The sequence below is a fragment of the Oncorhynchus masou genome, chromosome 32, assembly GCF_036934945.1.
Source record: "Oncorhynchus masou masou isolate Uvic2021 chromosome 32, UVic_Omas_1.1, whole genome shotgun sequence".
NCBI classification, from domain to species: domain Eukaryota; kingdom Metazoa; phylum Chordata; class Actinopteri; order Salmoniformes; family Salmonidae; genus Oncorhynchus; species Oncorhynchus masou.
The window spans coordinates 86,678,732-86,698,464 of record NC_088243.1 but is presented as its reverse complement, the minus strand read 5'-3'; the positions used below and the strand labels follow the sequence as shown (position 1 = coordinate 86,698,464).

At 45.6% G+C, this 19,733-nt stretch overlaps 1 protein-coding gene across 3 annotated transcripts in view; it reads left to right on the top strand.

The window, feature by feature from the left end:
- LOC135526766 (annexin A6-like) overlaps positions 1-17,479 on the top strand; it is a 69,430-nt gene extending 51,951 nt beyond the window's left edge. For 2 of the 3 annotated variants that reach the window (XM_064955410.1, XM_064955412.1), the window contains 4 exons: positions 6,504-6,599; positions 6,956-7,014; positions 8,055-8,192; positions 16,747-17,479. In XM_064955410.1, coding sequence (XP_064811482.1) covers positions 6,504-6,599; positions 6,956-7,014; positions 8,055-8,192; positions 16,747-16,806 — 353 coding nt within the window. In that variant the 3' untranslated portion in view covers positions 16,807-17,479. The remainder of the gene's footprint in view (positions 1-6,503; positions 6,600-6,955; positions 7,015-8,054; positions 8,193-16,746) is intronic. The other variant, XM_064955411.1, reaches the window with a different exon arrangement.
- Positions 17,480-19,733: the final 2,254 nt, after the last annotated feature.

Below are 19,733 nucleotides of genomic sequence, written 5' to 3'. Positions count from 1 at the left end.
CAGAGAGGTACCAGGGAAACACTGTTTAATCACTACTGACCACATCTCAGAGAGGTACCAGAGAAACACTGTTTAATCACTGCTGACCACATCTCAGAGAGGTACCAGAGAAACACTGTGTTACATTTACATCTGTTTAATCACTACTGACCACATCTCAGAGAGGTACCAGAGAAACACTGTTTAATCACTGCTGACCACATCTCAGAGAGATACCAGAGAAACACTGTGTTAGCACTACTGACCACATCTCAGAGAGGTACCAGGGAAACACTGTTTAATCACTACTGACCACATCTCAGAGAGGTACCAGAGAAACACTGTGTTAGCACTACTGACCACATCTCAGAGAGGTACCAGGGAAACACTGTGTTAGCACTACTGACCACATCTCAGAGAGGTACCAGAGAAACACTGTGTTAGCACTACTGACCACATCTCAGAGAGGTACCAGGGAACACTGTGTTAGCACTACTGACCACATCTCAGAGAGGTACCAGAGAAACACTGTGTTAGCACTACTGACCACATCTCAGGAGAGGTACCAGAGAAACACTGTTTAATCACTACTGACCACATCTCAGAGAGGTACCAGAGAAACACTGTGTTAGCACTACTGACCACATCTCAGAGAGATACCAGGGAAACACTGTGTTAGCACTACTGACCACATCTCAGAGAGATACCAGAGAAACACTGTGTTAGCACTACTGACCACATCTCAGGAGAGGTACCAGAGAAACACTGTGTTAGCACTACTGACCACATCTCAGAGAGGTACCAGAGAAACACTGTTTAATCACTACTGACCACATCTCAGAGAGGTACCAGAGAAACACTGTGTTAGCACTACTGACCACATCTCAGGAGAGGTACCAGAGAAACACTGTGTTAGCACTACTGACCACATCTCAGAGAGGTACCAGAGAAACACTGTGTTAGCACTACTGACCACATCTCAGAGAGGTACCAGAGAAACACTGTGTTAGCACTACTGACCACATCTCAGAGAGGTACCAGAGAAACACTGTGTTAGCACTACTGACCACATCTCAGAGAGGTACCAGAGAAACACTGTGTTAGCACTACTGACCACATCTCAGGAGAGGTACCAGAGAAACACTGTTTAATCACTACTGACCACATCTCAGAGAGGTACCAGAGAAACACTGTGTTAGCACTACTGACCACATCTCAGAGAGGTACCAGAGAAACACTGTGTTAGCACTACTGACCACATCTCAGGAGAGGTACCAGAGAAACACTGTGTTAGCACTACTGACCACATCTCAGAGAGGTACCAGAGAAACACTGTGTTAGCACTACTGACCACATCTCAGAGAGGTACCAGAGAAACACTGTGTTAGCGCTACTGACCACATCTCAGGAGAGGTACCAGAGAAACACTGTGTTAGCACTACTGACCACATCTCAGAGAGGTACCAGGGAAACACTGTGTTAGCACTACTGACCACGTCTCAGAGAGGTACCTGGGAAACACCTGTGTTAGCACTACTGACCACATCTCAGAGAGGTACCAGAGAAACACTGTTTAATCACTACTGACCACATCTCAGAGAGGTACCAGAGAAACACTGTGTTAGCACTACTGACCACATCTCAGAGAGGTACCAGAGAAACACTGTTTAATCACTACTGACCACATCTCAGAGAGGTACCAGGGAACACTGTTTAATCACTACTGACCACATCTCAGAGGTACCAGGGAAACACTGTTCAATCACTACTGACCACATCTCAGGAGAGGTACCAGAGAAACACTGTTTAATCACTACTGACCACATCTCAGAGAGGTACCAGGGAACACTGTTTAATCACTACTGACCACATCTCAGAGGTACCAGGGAAACACTGTTCAATCACTACTGACCACATCTCAGGAGAGGTACCAGAGAAACACTGTTCAATCACTACTGACCACATCTCAGAGAGGTACCAGAGAAACACTGTTTAATCACTACTGACCACGTCTCAGAGAGGTACCAGGGAACATTGTGTTAGCACTACTGACCACATCTCAGGAGAGGTACCAGAGAAACACTGTTTAATCACTACTGACCACATCTCAGAGAGGTACCAGAGAAACACTGTGTTAGCGCTACTGACCACATCTCAGAGAGGTACCAGAGAAACACTGTTTAATCACTACTGACCACATCTCAGAGAGGTACCAGGAAACACTGTTTAATCACTACTGACCACGTCTCAGAGAGGTACCAGAGAAACACTGTGTTAGCACTACTGACCACATCTCAGAGGTACCAGGGAAGCACTGTTTAATCACTACTGACCACATCTCAGAGAGGTACCAGAGAAACACTGTGTTAGCACTACTGACCACATCTCAGAGAGGCACCAGGGAAACACTGTGTTAGCACTACTGACCACATCTCAGAGAGGTACCAGAGAAACACTGTGTTAGCACTACTGACCACATCTCAGAGAGGTACCAGGGAACACTGTGTTAGCACTACTGACCACATCTCAGAGAGGTACCAGAGAACACTGTGTTAGCACTACTGACCACATCTCAGGAGAGGTACCAGAGAAACACTGTGTTAGCACTACTGACCACATCTCAGAGAGATACCAGAGAAACACTGTGTTAGCACTAATGACCACATCTCAGGGAGGTACCAGGGAAACACTGTGTTAGCACTACTGACCACATCTCAGAGAGGTACCAGAGAAACACTGTGCAATCACTACTGACCACATCTCAGAGAGGTACCAGAGAAACACTGTTTAATCACTACTGACCACATCTCAGAGAGGTACCAGAGAAACACTGTTTAATCACTACTGACCACATCTCAGAGAGGTACCAGAGAAACACTGTTTAATCACTACTGACCACATCTCAGAGAGGTACCAGAGAAACACTGTTCAATCACTACTGACCACATCTCAGGAGAGGTACCAGGGAAACACTGTTCAATCACTACTGACCACATCTCAGAGAGATACCAGAGAAACACTGTTTAATCACTACTGACCACATCTCAGAGAGGTACCAGAGAAACACTGTTCAATCACTACTGACCACATCTCAGGAGAGGTACCAGGGAAACACTGTTCAATCACTACTGACCACGTCTCAGAGAGGTACCAGGGAACACTGTTTAATCACTACTGACCACGTCTCAGAGAGGTACCAGGGAACACTGTTTAATCACTACTGACCACGTCTCAGAGAGGTACCAGAGAAACACTGTGTTAGCGCTACTGACCACATCTCAGAGAGGTACCAGAGAAACACTGTTTAATCACTACTGACCACGTCTCAGAGAGGTACCAGGGAACATTGTGTTAGCACTACTGACCACATCTCAGGAGAGGTACCAGAGAAACACTGTTTAATCACTACTGACCACATCTCAGAGAGGTACCAGAGAAACACTGTGTTAGCGCTACTGACCACATCTCAGAGAGGTACCAGGGAAACACTGTTTAATCACTACTGACCACGTCTCAGAGAGGTACCAGAGAAACACTGTGTTAGCACTACTGACCACATCTCAGAGGTACCAGGGAAGCACTGTTTAATCACTACTGACCACATCTCAGAGAGGTACCAGAGAAACACTGTGTTAGCACTACTGACCACATCTCAGAGAGGCACCAGGGAAACACTGTGTTAGCACTACTGACCACATCTCAGAGAGGTACCAGAGAAACACTGTGTTAGCACTACTGACCACATCTCAGGAGAGGTACCAGAGAAACACTGTGTTAGCACTACTGACCACATCTCAGAGAGATACCAGAGAAACACTGTGTTAGCACTAATGACCACATCTCAGGGAGGTACCAGGGAAACACTGTGTTAGCACTACTGACCACATCTCAGAGAGGTACCAGGGAAACACTGTTTAATCACTACTGACCACATCTCAGAGAGGTACCAGAGAAACACTGTTTAATCACTACTGACCACATCTCAGAGAGGTACCAGAGAAACACTGTGTTAGCACTACTGACCACATCTCAGGAGAGGTACCAGAGAAACACTGTGTTAGCACTACTGACCACATCTCAGAGAGGTACCAGGGAAACACTGTGTTAGCACTACTGACCACATCTCAGAGAGGTACCAGGGAAACACTGTTTAATCACTACTGACCACATCTCAGAGAGGTACCAGAGAAACACTGTTTAATCACTGCTGACCACATCTCAGAGAGGTACCAGAGAAACACTGTGTTACATTTACATCTGTTTAATCACTACTGACCACATCTCAGAGAGGTACCAGAGAAACACTGTTTAATCACTGCTGACCACATCTCAGAGAGATACCAGAGAAACACTGTGTTAGCACTACTGACCACATCTCAGAGAGGTACCAGGGAAACACTGTTTAATCACTACTGACCACATCTCAGAGAGGTACCAGAGAAACACTGTGTTAGCACTACTGACCACATCTCAGAGAGGTACCAGGGAAACACTGTGTTAGCACTACTGACCACATCTCAGAGAGGTACCAGAGAAACACTGTGTTAGCACTACTGACCACATCTCAGAGAGGTACCAGGGAACACTGTGTTAGCACTACTGACCACATCTCAGAGAGGTACCAGAGAAACACTGTGTTAGCACTACTGACCACATCTCAGGAGAGGTACCAGAGAAACACTGTTTAATCACTACTGACCACATCTCAGAGAGGTACCAGAGAAACACTGTGTTAGCACTACTGACCACATCTCAGAGAGATACCAGGGAAACACTGTGTTAGCACTACTGACCACATCTCAGAGAGATACCAGAGAAACACTGTGTTAGCACTACTGACCACATCTCAGGAGAGGTACCAGAGAAACACTGTGTTAGCACTACTGACCACATCTCAGAGAGGTACCAGAGAAACACTGTTTAATCACTACTGACCACATCTCAGAGAGGTACCAGAGAAACACTGTGTTAGCACTACTGACCACATCTCAGGAGAGGTACCAGAGAAACACTGTGTTAGCACTACTGACCACATCTCAGAGAGGTACCAGAGAAACACTGTGTTAGCACTACTGACCACATCTCAGAGAGGTACCAGAGAAACACTGTGTTAGCACTACTGACCACATCTCAGAGAGGTACCAGAGAAACACTGTGTTAGCACTACTGACCACATCTCAGAGAGGTACCAGAGAAACACTGTGTTAGCACTACTGACCACATCTCAGGAGAGGTACCAGAGAAACACTGTTTAATCACTACTGACCACATCTCAGAGAGGTACCAGAGAAACACTGTGTTAGCACTACTGACCACATCTCAGAGAGGTACCAGAGAAACACTGTGTTAGCACTACTGACCACATCTCAGGAGAGGTACCAGAGAAACACTGTGTTAGCACTACTGACCACATCTCAGAGAGGTACCAGAGAAACACTGTGTTAGCACTACTGACCACATCTCAGAGAGGTACCAGAGAAACACTGTGTTAGCGCTACTGACCACATCTCAGGAGAGGTACCAGAGAAACACTGTGTTAGCACTACTGACCACATCTCAGAGAGGTACCAGGGAAACACTGTGTTAGCACTACTGACCACGTCTCAGAGAGGTACCTGGGAAACACCTGTGTTAGCACTACTGACCACATCTCAGAGAGGTACCAGAGAAACACTGTTTAATCACTACTGACCACATCTCAGAGAGGTACCAGAGAAACACTGTGTTAGCACTACTGACCACATCTCAGAGAGGTACCAGAGAAACACTGTTTAATCACTACTGACCACATCTCAGAGAGGTACCAGGGAACACTGTTTAATCACTACTGACCACATCTCAGAGGTACCAGGGAAACACTGTTCAATCACTACTGACCACATCTCAGGAGAGGTACCAGAGAAACACTGTTTAATCACTACTGACCACATCTCAGAGAGGTACCAGGGAACACTGTTTAATCACTACTGACCACATCTCAGAGGTACCAGGGAAACACTGTTCAATCACTACTGACCACATCTCAGGAGAGGTACCAGAGAAACACTGTTCAATCACTACTGACCACATCTCAGAGAGGTACCAGAGAAACACTGTTTAATCACTACTGACCACGTCTCAGAGAGGTACCAGGGAACATTGTGTTAGCACTACTGACCACATCTCAGAGAGGTACCAGAGAAACACTGTTTAATCACTACTGACCACATCTCAGAGAGGTACCAGAGAAACACTGTTTAATCACTACTGACCACGTCTCAGAGAGGTACCAGAGAAACACTGTTTAATCACTACTGACCACATCTCAGAGAGGTACCAGAGAAACACTGTGTTAGCACTACTGACCACATCTCAGAGAGGTACCAGGGAACACTGTTTAATCACTACTGACCAGATCTCAGAGAGGTACCAGGGAAACACTGTGTTGGCACTAATGCGGTATTGGATAGACATATTATTGGCTATATAAGCCTCAATATCTGGCTTTTATGATCGATGATTGACATGTCATTTCTGTTTCTCAGTGTTCCAAGAGTTTGTTCGATGCAGCAATAAGGACATTGAACAGATCATCAAGAAGGAGATGTCTGGAGACGTGAAACAGGCCATGTATGGCCTAGGTAAGGATTGTTCTGCATGGACTGACCTATTTAGGCCCTTGACTCCAGAGTGGAGTATAGGTCAATGGGGTGGCAGGGTAGCCTAGTGGTTAGAGCGTTGGACTAGTAACCGGACGGTTGCAAGTTCAAATCCCCGAGCTGACAAGGTACAAATGTGTCGTTCTGCCCCCAAACAAGCAGTTAACCCACTGTTCCTAGGCCGTCATTGTAAATAAGAATTTGTTCTTAACTGACTTGCCTAGTTAAATGAAGGTAAAAAAAAAATTTGAGGCTGTTGACAAATTACATCTTACAGATTTGGCTATTGTAATATTTAGTTTTTTGTTGACCTATCATATCTCTCTTTCTCTCTGCAGTTCGGAGTGTAAAGAACCAGTCTAATTACTTTGCTGAGCGCCTGTACAAAGCCATGAAGGTAGGTCTATTTTGTCTTCTTTTACAAAATGGCTCCCATTGCAGTCCAGCTATATTTTACTGGCCTGTGGATAGCTAGCTAAATGCAGTTTTTCCTTGGCTAGCTGTTTGTACTAGCAGAGGATGGATTTTCTGAACAGTTCATGTTGTTTAGGTCTACCTGGTAGGCTATGTACTATGTGTTTTGTATTGTGTTTGTTATTGTGGTTTGTATTGTGGTGGGTGTTGTGTTGTGATTGTTTTCTGTCGTGTTTGTGTGTTGTGTTTTTGTTGTGTTTTTTGTATTGTGTGTTGTTTTGTGGTGGGTTTTGTTTTGTGTTGTGTTGTGATTGTTTTCTGTTGTGTTTGTGTGTTGTGTTGTTTTGGTATTGTGTGTTGTGTTTTGTGGTTGTGTTGTGTTTTGTATTGTGTTTGTTTTGTATTATGTTTTGTGTTTGTTTTGTATTATGTTTTGTGTTTGTTTTGTATTATGTTTTGTGTTTGTACTGTGTTTTGTGTTGTGTTTTGTGTTGTGTTTGTATTTTGTTTGTATTGTGTTTGTATTATGTTTGTTATAGTGTTTGTTGTGTTTTGTATTGTGTTTTGTGTTTGTACTGTGTTTTGTATTGTGTTTTGTGTTGTTTGTTTTGTGTTGTGTTTTGTATTGTGTGTTGTGTTTGTATTGTGTTTGTATTCTGTTTGTTATAGTGTTTGTTATTGTGTTTAGTATTGTGTTTTTTATTGTGGTGTGTATTGTGTTTTGTGTTGTCGTGGGTTTTGTATTGTGTTTTGTGTTGTGGGTTTTATGTTGAGTTTTGTGTTTTTGTTTTGTGTTGTGTGTTGTTTTGTGATTGTTTTGTGTTGTGTGTTTTGTATTGTGTTTTGTATTGTGTTTTGTGTTTGTTTTGTATTGTGTTTGTTTTGTATTATGTTTTGTGTTTGTGTTGTGTTTTGTGTTGTGTTTGTGTGGACCCCAGAAAGAGTATAGATGTTGATACATCTACAGTGAATACCAGGGATCCAGCTATAATGGATAACCATGTGGCTCTTTCCTCTCCCCAGGGTATTGGCACAGACGACAGGGCTCTCATCCGCATCATGGTCTCACGCAGCGAAGTCGACCTTTTCAACATTCGCAAAGAGTTCAAGGAGACTCACGACTGTTCTCTCCATGAATTCATCCAGGTAGAAACTATGGTTGTAAGTTTTTATATTTTACATGGCGATTAACATTTACATTACATTTAAGTCATTTAGCAGACGCTCTTATCCAGAGCGACTTACAAGTTAATTTTTACCTTTATTTAACCAGGCAAGTCAGTTAAGAACACATTCTTATTTTTTATTTTTATTTTTTTTTCAATGACGGCCTGGGAACAGTGGGTTAACTGCCTGTTCAGGGGCAGAACGACAGATTTGTACCTTGTCGGCTCGGGGGTTTGAACTCACAACCTTCCGGTTACTAGTCCAACGCTCTAACCACTAGGCTACCCTGCTGTCTACTGTCTGCTGTCTACTGTCTGTCTGTCTGTCTGTCTGTCTGCGGTGTCTGTCTGTCTGTCTGTCTGTCTGTCTGTCTGTCTGTCTGTCTGCTGTGTCTGTTTGTCTGCTGTGTCTGTCTGTCTGTCTGCTGTGTCTGTCTGTCTGCTGTGTCTGTCTGTCTGTCTGTCTCTGTCTGTCTGTCTGTCTGCTGTGTCTGTCTGTCTGCTGTGTCTGTCTGTCTCTGTCTGTCTGTCTGTCTGTCTGTCTGTCTGTCTGTCTGCTGTGTCTGTCTGTCTCTGTCTGTCTGTCTGTCTGCTGTGTCTGTCTGTCTGTCTGTCTGTCTGCTGTGTCTGTCTGTCTGCTGTGTCTGTCTGTCTGTCTGCGGTGCCTGTCTGTCTGTCTGTCTGTCTGCTGTGTCTGCTGTGTCTGTCTGTCTGTCTGCTGTGTCTGTCTGTCTGCTGTGTCTGTCTGTCTGTCTGCGGTGCCTGTCTGTCTGCTGTGTCTGTCTGTCTGTCTGTCTGCTGTGTCTGTCTGCTGTGTCTGTCTGTCTGCTGTGTCTGTCTGTCTGCTGTGTCTGTCTGTCTGTCTGCGGTGTCTGTCTGTCTGCTGTGTCTGTCTGTCTGCTGTGTCTGTCTGTCTGTCTGCTCTGTCTGTCTGTCTGCTGTGTCTGTCTGTCTGTCTGCGGTGTCTGTCTGTCTGTCTGCGGTGTCTGTCTGCTGTGTCTGTCTGTCTGCTGTGTCTGTCTGTCTGCGGTGTCTGTCTGTCTGCTGTGTCTGTCTGTCTGCTGTGTCTGTCTGTCTGCTGTGTCTGTCTGTCTGCTGTGTCTGTCTGTGGTGTCTGTCTGTCTGTCTGTCTGTGGTGTCTGTCTGTCTGTCTGTCTGCGGTGTCTGTCTGTCTGTCTGTCTGTCTGTCTGCGGTGTCTGTCTGTCTGTCTGTCTGTCTGCTGTGTCTGTCTGTCTGCTGTGTCTGTCTGTCTGCTGTGTCTGTCTGTGGTGTCTGTCTGTCTGTCTGTCTGTCTGTCTGTCTGTGGTGTCTGTCTGTCTGTCTGTCTGCGGTGTCTGTCTGTCTGTCTGTCTGTCTGCGGTGTCTGTCTGTCTGTGGTGTCTGTCTGTCTGTCTGTCTGCGGTGTCTGTCTGTCTGTCTGTGTGTCTGCGGTGTCTGTCTGTCTGTCTGTCTGCGGTGTCTGTCTGTCTGTCTGTCTGTCTGTCTGTCTGTCTGTCTGTCTGTCTGCGGTGTCTGTCTGTCTGTCTGTCTGTCTGTCTGTCTGCGGTGTCTGTCTGTCTGTCTACTCTGCTGCACATACTCTTTTGATCGAGACGGGTGGAACGGGGAAATGTTCTCTATAGCTTCCTGTGTTGGGTGGGGCTTTTGGCGCTGCGGCTGCCAAAATACAGCTGTTTAGGAATTTCCCCTGCATGCTCAACTTCCTCTATGTAAGCCGCCGAGCGTGATTGGCTAGGAGATGCCGAGGCAGGAAGTGCCTCAATAACAGATCTATACTGGCTCTCACATGTAAAAAAAACAACAAAAAAACACGAAAAACAGGGTTTACTAAATGTCACCCTATACCCTATGTAGTGCACAACCCTATTGGTCCTGGTTGAAAGTAGTGCACTTTCGAGAGAATAGAGTTCCATTTGGGTCACACTACCCAGTCATAACTTCTGCAGGTTAGGGTGGCCCTTAAATAATGTCTATGATATTAGCTCCTAACCAACTGTGCTATTTTTTAAATTTTTTTCCGCATTGTTTGTAACTTATTTTTGTACATAATGTTTTGCTGCTACCGTCTCTTATGACCGAAAAGAGCTTCTCGACATCCGATGTGAACAAGACCTTTAAACAGGTCAACATTCACAAAGCCGTAGGGCCAGACGGATTACCGGGACATGTACTCAGAGCATGCGCAGACCAACGGGCAAGTGTCTTCACTGACATTTTCAACCTCTCCCTGACCCAGTCTGTAATACCTACATGTTTCAAGAAGGCCACCATAGTCCCTGTACCCAAGAAGAACGCAAAGGTAATCTGCATAAATGATTAACGCTCCGTAGCACTCACATCAGTAGCCATGAAATGCTTTGAAAGGCTGGTCATGGCTCCCATCAACACCATTATCCCAGAAACTCCACACTCCCCTTGCACTCCACACTGCCCTTTCCCACCTGGACAAAAGGAACACCTATGTGAGAATGCTGTTCATTGACTACAGCTCAGTGTTCAACACCATAGTGCCCACAAAACTCATCACTTAGCTAAGGATCCTGGGACTAAACACCTCCTTCTGCAACTGCATCGTGGACTTCCTGACGGGCCGCCCCCAGGTGGTGAGGGTAGGCAACAACACATCTGCCACGCTGGTCCTCAACACTGGGGCCCCTCAGGGGTGTGTACTTAGTCCCCTCCTGTGCTCCCTGTTCACCCACGACTGTGTTGCCCCGCACGACTCCAACACCATCATTAAGTTTGCTGACGACACAGCGGTGGTAGGCCTGATCACCGACAACAATGAGCCTATAGGGAGGAGGTCAGCGACCTGGCAGTGTGGTGCCAGGACAACAACCTCTCTCTCAATGTGTGCAAGACAAAGGAGCTGATTGTGGACTATAAGAAAAGGAGTGCCGAACAGGTCCCCATTAACATCGACAGGGCTGTCGTGGAGCAGGTTGAGAGCTTCAAGTTCCTTGGTGTCCACATCACCAACAAACTAACATGGTCCAAACACACCAAGACAGTAGTGAAGAGGGCACAACAACGCCTTTCCCCCCTCAGGAGACTGAAAAGATTTGTCATGGGTTCTCAGAGCCTCAAAGTTCTACAGTTGCACCATCGAGAGCATGGTTGACTAGTTGCATCACCGTCTAGTATGGCAACTGCTCAGCCTCCCACCGCAAGGCGTTACAGAGGGTAGTGCATACGGCCCAGTACATCACTGGGGCCAAGCTTCCTGCCATCCAGGACCTATTTAACAGGTGACTCCAGCCACCCCAGCCATAGATTGTTCTCTCTACTACCACACAGCAAGCGGTACCGGAGCGCCAAGTCTAGGACCAAAAGGCTCCTTAACAGCTTCTATCCCCAAGCCATAAGACTGCTGAACAGCTTCTATCCCCAAGCCATAAGACTGCTGAACAGCTTCTACCCCCAAGCCATAAGACTGCTGAACAGTTAGTCAAATGGCCACCCAGTCAATTTACATTGACACCCCCCCCCCCTTATCTATGCATAGTCACCTTACAAATGACGTCATCTACCCTGTACCCCCGCACATTAACTCGGTACCAGTACCCCCTGTATATAGCCTCGTTATTGTTATGTAATTATCTTGTGTTACTTTTGGATTTTATTCAATATTTTTACTTTAGTTTATTTAGTAAATATTGAACTGCATTGTTAGTTAGGGGCTTGTAAGTAAGCATTTCACGGTAAGGTCTACACCATGCTGTATTCAGCATTTCACGGTAAGGTCTACACCATGTTGTATTCAGCATTTCACGGTAAGGTCTACACCATGCTGTATTCAGCATTTCACGGTAAGGTCTACACCATGTTGTATTCAGCATTTCACGGTAAGGTCTACACCATGTTGTATTCAGCATTTCACGGTAAGGTCTTACACCATGCTGTATTCAGCATTTCACGGTAAGGTCTACACCATGCTGTATTCAGCATTTCACGGTAAGGTCTACACCATTTTGTATTCAGCATTTCACGGTAAGGTCTACACCATGTTGTATTCAGCATTTCACGGTAAGGTCTTACACCATGCTGTATTCAGCATTTCACGGTAAGGTCTTACACCATGCTGTATTCAGCATTTCACGGTAAGGTCTACACCATGCTGTATTCAGCATTTCACGGTAAGGTCTACACGGCCGGCCGTCACAAGAAGCGAGATTTCATCTGGAGAGAGAGGGGAGAAAGAGGTCAGAGCACAGGGTAGGGCAGTGTGAGCAGAACCAGTGGTGTCGTTTGACTTAGCAAACGAGGATCGGATGTCGTCGACCTTCTTTTCAAAATGGTTGACGAAGTCATCTGCAGAGAGGGAGGAGGGGGGGGGGAGGGGGAGGAGGATTCAGGAGGGAGGAGAGCTTCCTAGGGTTAGAGGCAGATGCTTGGAATTTAGAGTGGTAGAAAGTGGCTTTAGCAGCAGAGACAGAGGAGGAAAATGTAGAGAGGAGGGAGTGAAAGGATGCCAGGTCCGCAGGGAGGCGAGTTTTCCTCCATTTCCGCTCGGCTGCCCGGAGCCCTGTTCTGTGAGCTTGCAATGAGTCGTCGAGCCACGGAGCGGGAGGGGAGGTCCGAGCCGGCCTGGAGGATAGGGGACATAGAGAGTCAAAGGATGCAGAAAGGGAAGAGAGGAGGGTTGAGGAGGCAGAATCAGGAGATAGGTTGGAGAAGGTATGAGCAGAGGGAAGAGATGATAGGATGGAAGAGGAGAGAGTAGCGGGGGAGAGAGAGTGAAGGTTGGTACGGCGCGATACCATCCGAGTAGGGGCAGTGTGGGAAGTGTTGGATGAGAGCGAGAGGGAAAAGGATACAAGGTAGTGGTCGGAGACTTGGAGGGGAGTTGCAATGAGGTTAGTTTAAGAACAGCATCTAGTAAAGATGAGGTCGAGCGTATTGCCTGCCTTGTGAGTAGGGGGGGAAGGTGAGAGGGTGAGGTCAAAAGAGGAGAGGAGTGGAAAGAAGGAGGCAGAGAGGAATGAGTCAAAGGTAGACGTGGGGAGGTTAAAGTCGCCCAGGACTGTGAGAGGTGAGCCATCCTCAGGAAAGGAGCTTATCAAGGCATCAAGCTCATTGATGAACTCTCCGAGGGAACCTGGAGGGCGATAAATGATAAGGATGTTAAGCTTGAAAGGGCTGGTAACTGTGACAGCATGGAATTCAAAGGAGGCGATAGACAGATGGGTAAGGGGAGAAAGAGAGAATGACCACTTGGGAGAGATGAGGATCCCGGTGCCACCACCCCGCTGACCAGAAGCTCTCGGGGTGTGCGAGAACACGTGGGCGGACGAAGAGAGAGCAGTAGGAGTAGCAGTGTTATCTGTGGTGATCCATGTTTCCGTCAGTGCCAAGAAGTCGAGGGACTGGAGGGAGGCATAGGCTGAGATGAACTCTGCCTTGTTGGCCGCAGATCGGCAGTTCCAGAGGCTACCGGAGACCTGGAACTCCACGTGGGTCGTGCGCGCTGGGACCACCAGATTAGGGTGGCCGCGGCCACGCGGTGTGGAGCGTTTGTATGGTCTGTGCAGAGAGGAGAGAACAGGGATAGATAGACACATAGTTGACAGGCTACAGAAGAGGCTACGCTAATGCAAAGGAGATTGGAATGACAAGTGGACTACTTGTCTCGAATGTTCAGAAAGTTAAGCTTACGTAGCAAGAATCTTATTGACTAAAATGATTGAAATGATACAGTACTGCTGACTTTGTAGGCTAGCTGGCAGTGGCTGCGTTGCTGACTTTGTAGGCTAGCTGGCAGTGGCTGCGTTGTTGACACTACACTAATCAAGTCGTTCCGTCGAGTGTAATAGTTTCTACAGTGCTGCTATTCGGGGGCTAGCTGGCTAGCTAGCAGTGATGATTACGTTACGTTAAAAGAACGACAATAGCTGGCTAGCTAACCTAGAAAATCGCTCTAGACTACACAATTGTCTTAGATACAAAGACGGCTATGTAGCTAGCTAGCTACGATCAAACAAATCAAACCGTTGTACTGTAATGAAGTGAAATGAAATGTGATACTACCTGTTGAGCGAAGCGGAATGTTGACCAGGTTGTTGAAGTTCTATTCGGTAGACGTTGGCTAGCTGTTGGCTAGCTAGCTAGCAGTATCTCCTACGTTAAGGACGACAAATAGCTGGCTAGCTAACCTCGGTAAATTAAGATAATCACTCTAAGTCTACACACTCTAAACTACACAATTATCTTGGATACGAAGACAGCAAAGACAACTATGTAGCTAGCTAACACTACACTAATCGAGTCGTTCAGTTGAGTGTAATAGTTTCTACAGTGCTGGTAGACAGTGGACATTAGCTAGCTGCTGGGCAGATAGCAGTGTAGACTACGTTAGGACGACAAAATACGATAATTACGCAATTATCTTTGATACAAAGACGGCTATGTAGCTAGCTAAGAAGAAATTGCTAAGATTAGACAAATCAAACCGTTGTACTATAATGAAATGTAATGAAAATGTAATAAACTTCTGACAAGTGATAACCTCTTTGCTTTCTATGAATGTTTTTCCACTAACCCTGTGTGTCTCTGTGAGGTACTGTGTGTGTCTCTGTGAGGTACTGTGTGTGTCTCTGTGAGGTACTGTGTGTGTCTCTGTGAGGTACTGTGTGGTACTGTGTGTATCTCTGTGAGGTACCCTGTGTGTCTCTGTGAGGTACTGTGTGTGTCTCTGTGAGGTACTGTGTGTGTCTCTGTGAGGTACCGTGTGTGTCTCTATGAGGTACCGTGTGTGTCTCTGTGAGGTACTGTGTGTGTCTCTGTGAGGTACTGTGTGTGTCTCTGTGAGGTACAGTGTGTGTCTCTGTGAGGTACCATGTGTGTCTCTATGAGGTACCGTGTGTGTCTCTGTGAGGTACTGTGTGTGTCTCTGTGAGGTACTGTGTGTGTCTCTGTGAGGTACAGTGTGTGTCTCTGTGAGGTACCGTGTGTGTCTCTGTGAGGTACAGTGTGTGTCTCTGTGAGGTACTGTGTGTGTCTCTGTGAGGTACCCTGTGTGTGTCTCTGTGAGTTATGTATGTGTCTCTGTGAGGTACTGTATGTGTCTCTGTTATTGTACTGTACCGTGTGTGTCTCTGTGAGGTACTGTGTGTGTCTCTGTGAGGTACTGTGTGTGTCTTTGTGAGGTACTGTGTGTGTCTCTGTGAGGTACCGTGTGTGTCTCTGTGAGGTACCGTGTGTGTCTCTGTGAGGTACCGTGTGTGTCTCTGTGAGGTACTGTGTGTGTCTCTGTGAGGTACTGTGTGTGTCTCTGTGAGGTACTGTGTGTGTCTCTGTGAGGTACTGTGTGTGTCTCTGTGAGGTACTGTGTGTGTGTCTCTGTGAGGTACTGTGTGTGTCTCTGTGAGGTACCCTGTGTGTGTCTCTGTGAGTTATGTATGTGTCTCTGTGAGGTACTGTATATGTCTCTGTTATTGTACTGTACTGTGTGTGTCTCTGTGAGGTACTGTGTGTGTCTCTGTGAGGTACTGTGTGTGTCTCTGTGAGGTACTGTATGTGTCTCTGTGAGGTACTGTGTGTGTCTCTGTGAGGTACTGTGTGTGTCTCTGTGAGGTACTGTGTGTGTCTCTGTGAGGTACCGTGTGTGTCTCTGTGAGGTACCGTGTGTGTCTCTGTGAGGTACTGTGTGTGTCTCTGTGAGGTACTGTGTGTGTCTCTGTGAGGTACTGTGTGTGTCTCTGTGAGGTACTGTGTGTGTGTCTCTGTGAGGTACTGTGTGTCTCTGTGAGGTACCCTGTGTGTGTCTCTGTGAGTTATGTATGTGTCTCTGTGAGGTACTGTATATGTCTCTGTTATTGTACTGTACTGTGTGTGTCTCTGTGAGGTACTGTGTGTGTCTCTGTGAGGTACTGTGTGTGTCTGTGAGGTACTGTATGTGTCTCTGTGAGGTACTGTGTGTGTCTCTGTGAGGTACTGTGTGTGTCTCTGTGAGGTACTGTGTGTGTCTCTGTGAGGTACTGTGTGTGTCTCTGTGAGGTACCGTGTGTGTCTCTGTGAGGTACTGTGTGTGTCTCTGTGAGGTACTGTGTGTGTCTCTGTGAGGTACTGTGTGTGTCTCTGTGAGGTACCGTGTGTGTCTCTGTGAGGTACTGTGTGTGTCTCTGTGAGGTACTGTGTGTGTCTCTGTGAGGTACTGTGTGTATGCCGTGGTATATCAGACAGTATACCACTGGTATGACGTTGGTAACCAGTTTGTAATAGCGGTAAGGCACCTCTGGGTTTGTGGTATATGGCTAATATACTCTGCGACGCGTCGTGCATAATAACAGCCCTTAGCCGTGGTATATTGGCCATATACCACACCCCCTCGGGCCTTATTGCTTAATTATATATTATGTGATATAATAACGTATACTGTTCTGTTCGAACACTCAGTAAAAGAGGCACTAAATACTCCTTCCTCTCACTGTGTGTTCAATTTTGTGTTCAAAATTTGAATGTGTTCCAAATGGCCCCGTTTCCTAAATAGGCCATTTGGGACGGAGACTGTTTTAGTAAGTTCCTAAAAAGCTGTTGCTTCCTCTTTCAGGGTGATACCTCAGGGGACTACCGTAAGACCCTGCTGATGCTGTGTGGAGGACAAGACTAGAACCAGAACCACCCAGCAGGCGTCCAGAAGGCTCTAGAACACCAGTGGAGCTTCTGGAACACTCTAGAACACCATCTGAAGCTGACAATCTACCGGTCAACTGTGCTGTGCGTACATCCCCATTGAACCCCATGGGGATAGTCAGTCTGCTCTTTTTGTCCCACACCGCTGCCACTCCTCTGCCAAAAGTGACCTATGACCTCAACAGCCTCCCCAATATAGTCCCTGTTCCGTTCAGCCTTCCTAGCTTCCTTGAAGTAATCACAGATCTAATTTGGTTCAAGTGATTTTAGGGTGCTAACCTTGCTATACTTACACTTATCACTAACTAATGATGCATTTGTAAAGAAGTGGAACAGGAGCCAAAGCTCTGTGCTGTCACCTCCGTGTCAGCTAGCCTGTCTTCTTCATGTCAAATCTTTCTTCTTCTCTTTATTTTTTACAGAACTTCTTTAGTGTTAGTGGTATTTACGTTGAAAGTGAGAGATAGGAAACTGCTTGCCTATGTGTCTAACTGTCAACCTATTGAAGACTTGAACTGTTTTTTTGTTTTTGTATAGCGCTTCTACAATGCGATAGGTCAATAGGTCATCCATCCAAATGAATACTGTATGGTTTTAGGCACGTTACATTGTTTCGCCTGATAATTAAAGGGATGCGTCTTGGTACTGTATTCTGTTTCCTTGTCTTTATTTGAAGACAGATTGGACTGATAAAATATGATCTATATTATGACATATACCTATACGTAAACATGCATAAATGTTCTAACAGCATTGAATACACTTCAACCAAATTCCGCTTAGGTCCATATTGTGTGTAAACATGCACATGTTGTGTGTCATTTGGCTGAGATCATTTTAAAGCCCTGTGTTGATCTCTGCTGACAGTGCTCCAGATATAGCAGGACCGTGTCAATGTCTCTACGTACCAAATGGCACGTTGTCCCCTATATAGTGCACTACATTTGACCAGAGCCCTATATGAGCCCTGGTCAAAAGTAGTGCACTATACATAGGGAATAGAATGCCATTTGGTACGTATCACTGTGGTTCACTATGTTTAGCTACCTGGGTAGCTTCTGGGTGCAGTTCAATGATTAACTATTGATGTTGGCAGAGGGGCACTGGGCAGAGCTTTAGAATCAGGAAACTCCCTACTTACATCCTAAACAACACCCTATTCCCTACACAGTGCATTTCTTTTAACCAGACCCCTATGGGTTCAGGTCAAGTGTAGTGCACTATTTAGGGAATAGGCTACCACTTTGGACAAGGCACTTTTATATAATTCACTCAATGCCTCTCCCACTGAACCAACAGTACATAAAAGTTAACCAATCTTTAAAAAACAGGATGTTGTAGTCTTCTCAGTCCTCGTAAATCACTGTGTCTCATTAAAGACGGGTTGATGCCCGTCATCACAGTCATCAAAAGGGTTTTCGTAGATAAATTGCCATTTTCTTTTTAAATCACATCCAATTTGTCCTTTATTTCATACACTTTGGCAGGACGATGAGAGATCTCTAAATTATATATCATCTCTGGCATATACAGTTAGTGTACACAATATTAAGAACACCTTACTTTTTCCATAATATAGACTGGTGAAAGCTATGATCCCTTATTGATGGTGAAAGCTCTGATCCCTTATTGATGGTGAAAGCTCTGATCCCTTATTGATGGTGAAAGCTATGATCCCTTATTGATGGTGAAAGCTATGATCCCTTATTGATGGTGAAAGCTCTGATCCCTTATTGATGGTGAAAGCTATGATCCCTTATTGATGGTGAAAGCTATGATCCCTTATTGATGGTGAAAGCTCTGATCCCTTATTGATGGTGAAAGCTATGATCCCTTATTGATGGTGAAAGCTATGATCCCTTATTGATGGTGTAAGCTATGATCCCTTATTGATGGTGAAAGCTCTGATCCCTTATTGATGGTGAAAGCTATGATCCCTTATTGATGGTGAAAGCTATGATCCCTTATTGATGGTGAAAGCTCTGATCCCTTATTGATGGTGAAAGCTATGATCCCTTATTGATGGTGAAAGCTATGATCCCTTATTGATGGTGACAGCTATGATCCCTTATTGATGGTGAAAGCTATGATCCCTTATTGATGGTGAAAGCTATGATCCCTTATTGATGGTGAAAGCTCTGATCCCTTATTGATGGTGAAAGCTATGATCCCTTATTGATGGTGAAAGCTATGATCCCTTATTGATGGTGAAAGCTATGATCCCTTATTGATGGTGAAAGCTATGATCCCTTATTGATGGTGAAAGCTATGATCCCTTATTGATGGTGAAAGCTATGATCCCTTATTGATGGTGAAAGCTATGATCCCTTATTGATGGTGAAGGCTATGATCCCTTATTGATGGTGAAAGCTATGATCCCTTATTGATGGTGAAAGCTATGATCCCTTATTGATGGTGAAAGCTATGATCCCTTATTGATGGTGAAAGCTATGATCCCTTATTGATGGTGAAAGCTATGATCCCTTATTGATGGTGAAAGCTATGATCCCTTATTGATGGTGAAAGCTATGATCCCTTATTGATGGTGAAAGCTATGATCCCTTATTGATGGTGAAAGCTATGATCCCTTATTGATGGTGAAAGCTATGATCCCTTATTGATGGTGAAAGCTATGATCCCTTATTGATGGTGAAAGCTATGATCCCTTATTGATGGTGAAAGCTATGATCCCTTTTTGAAGTACATTTTTAAATCCACTTAAAACAGTGTATGTGAAGGGGGTGAGACAAGTTAAACAAGGATTTGTGTTGTTGTTGTTGTTGTTGTTGTTGTTGTGCGCCATTCAGAGGGTGAATGGGCGAGACAAAATGTCATTGTCTCTGAATGGGGTATGGTAGTAGGTGCCAGGATCACCGCTTTGTGCCAACAACTGCAACGCTACTG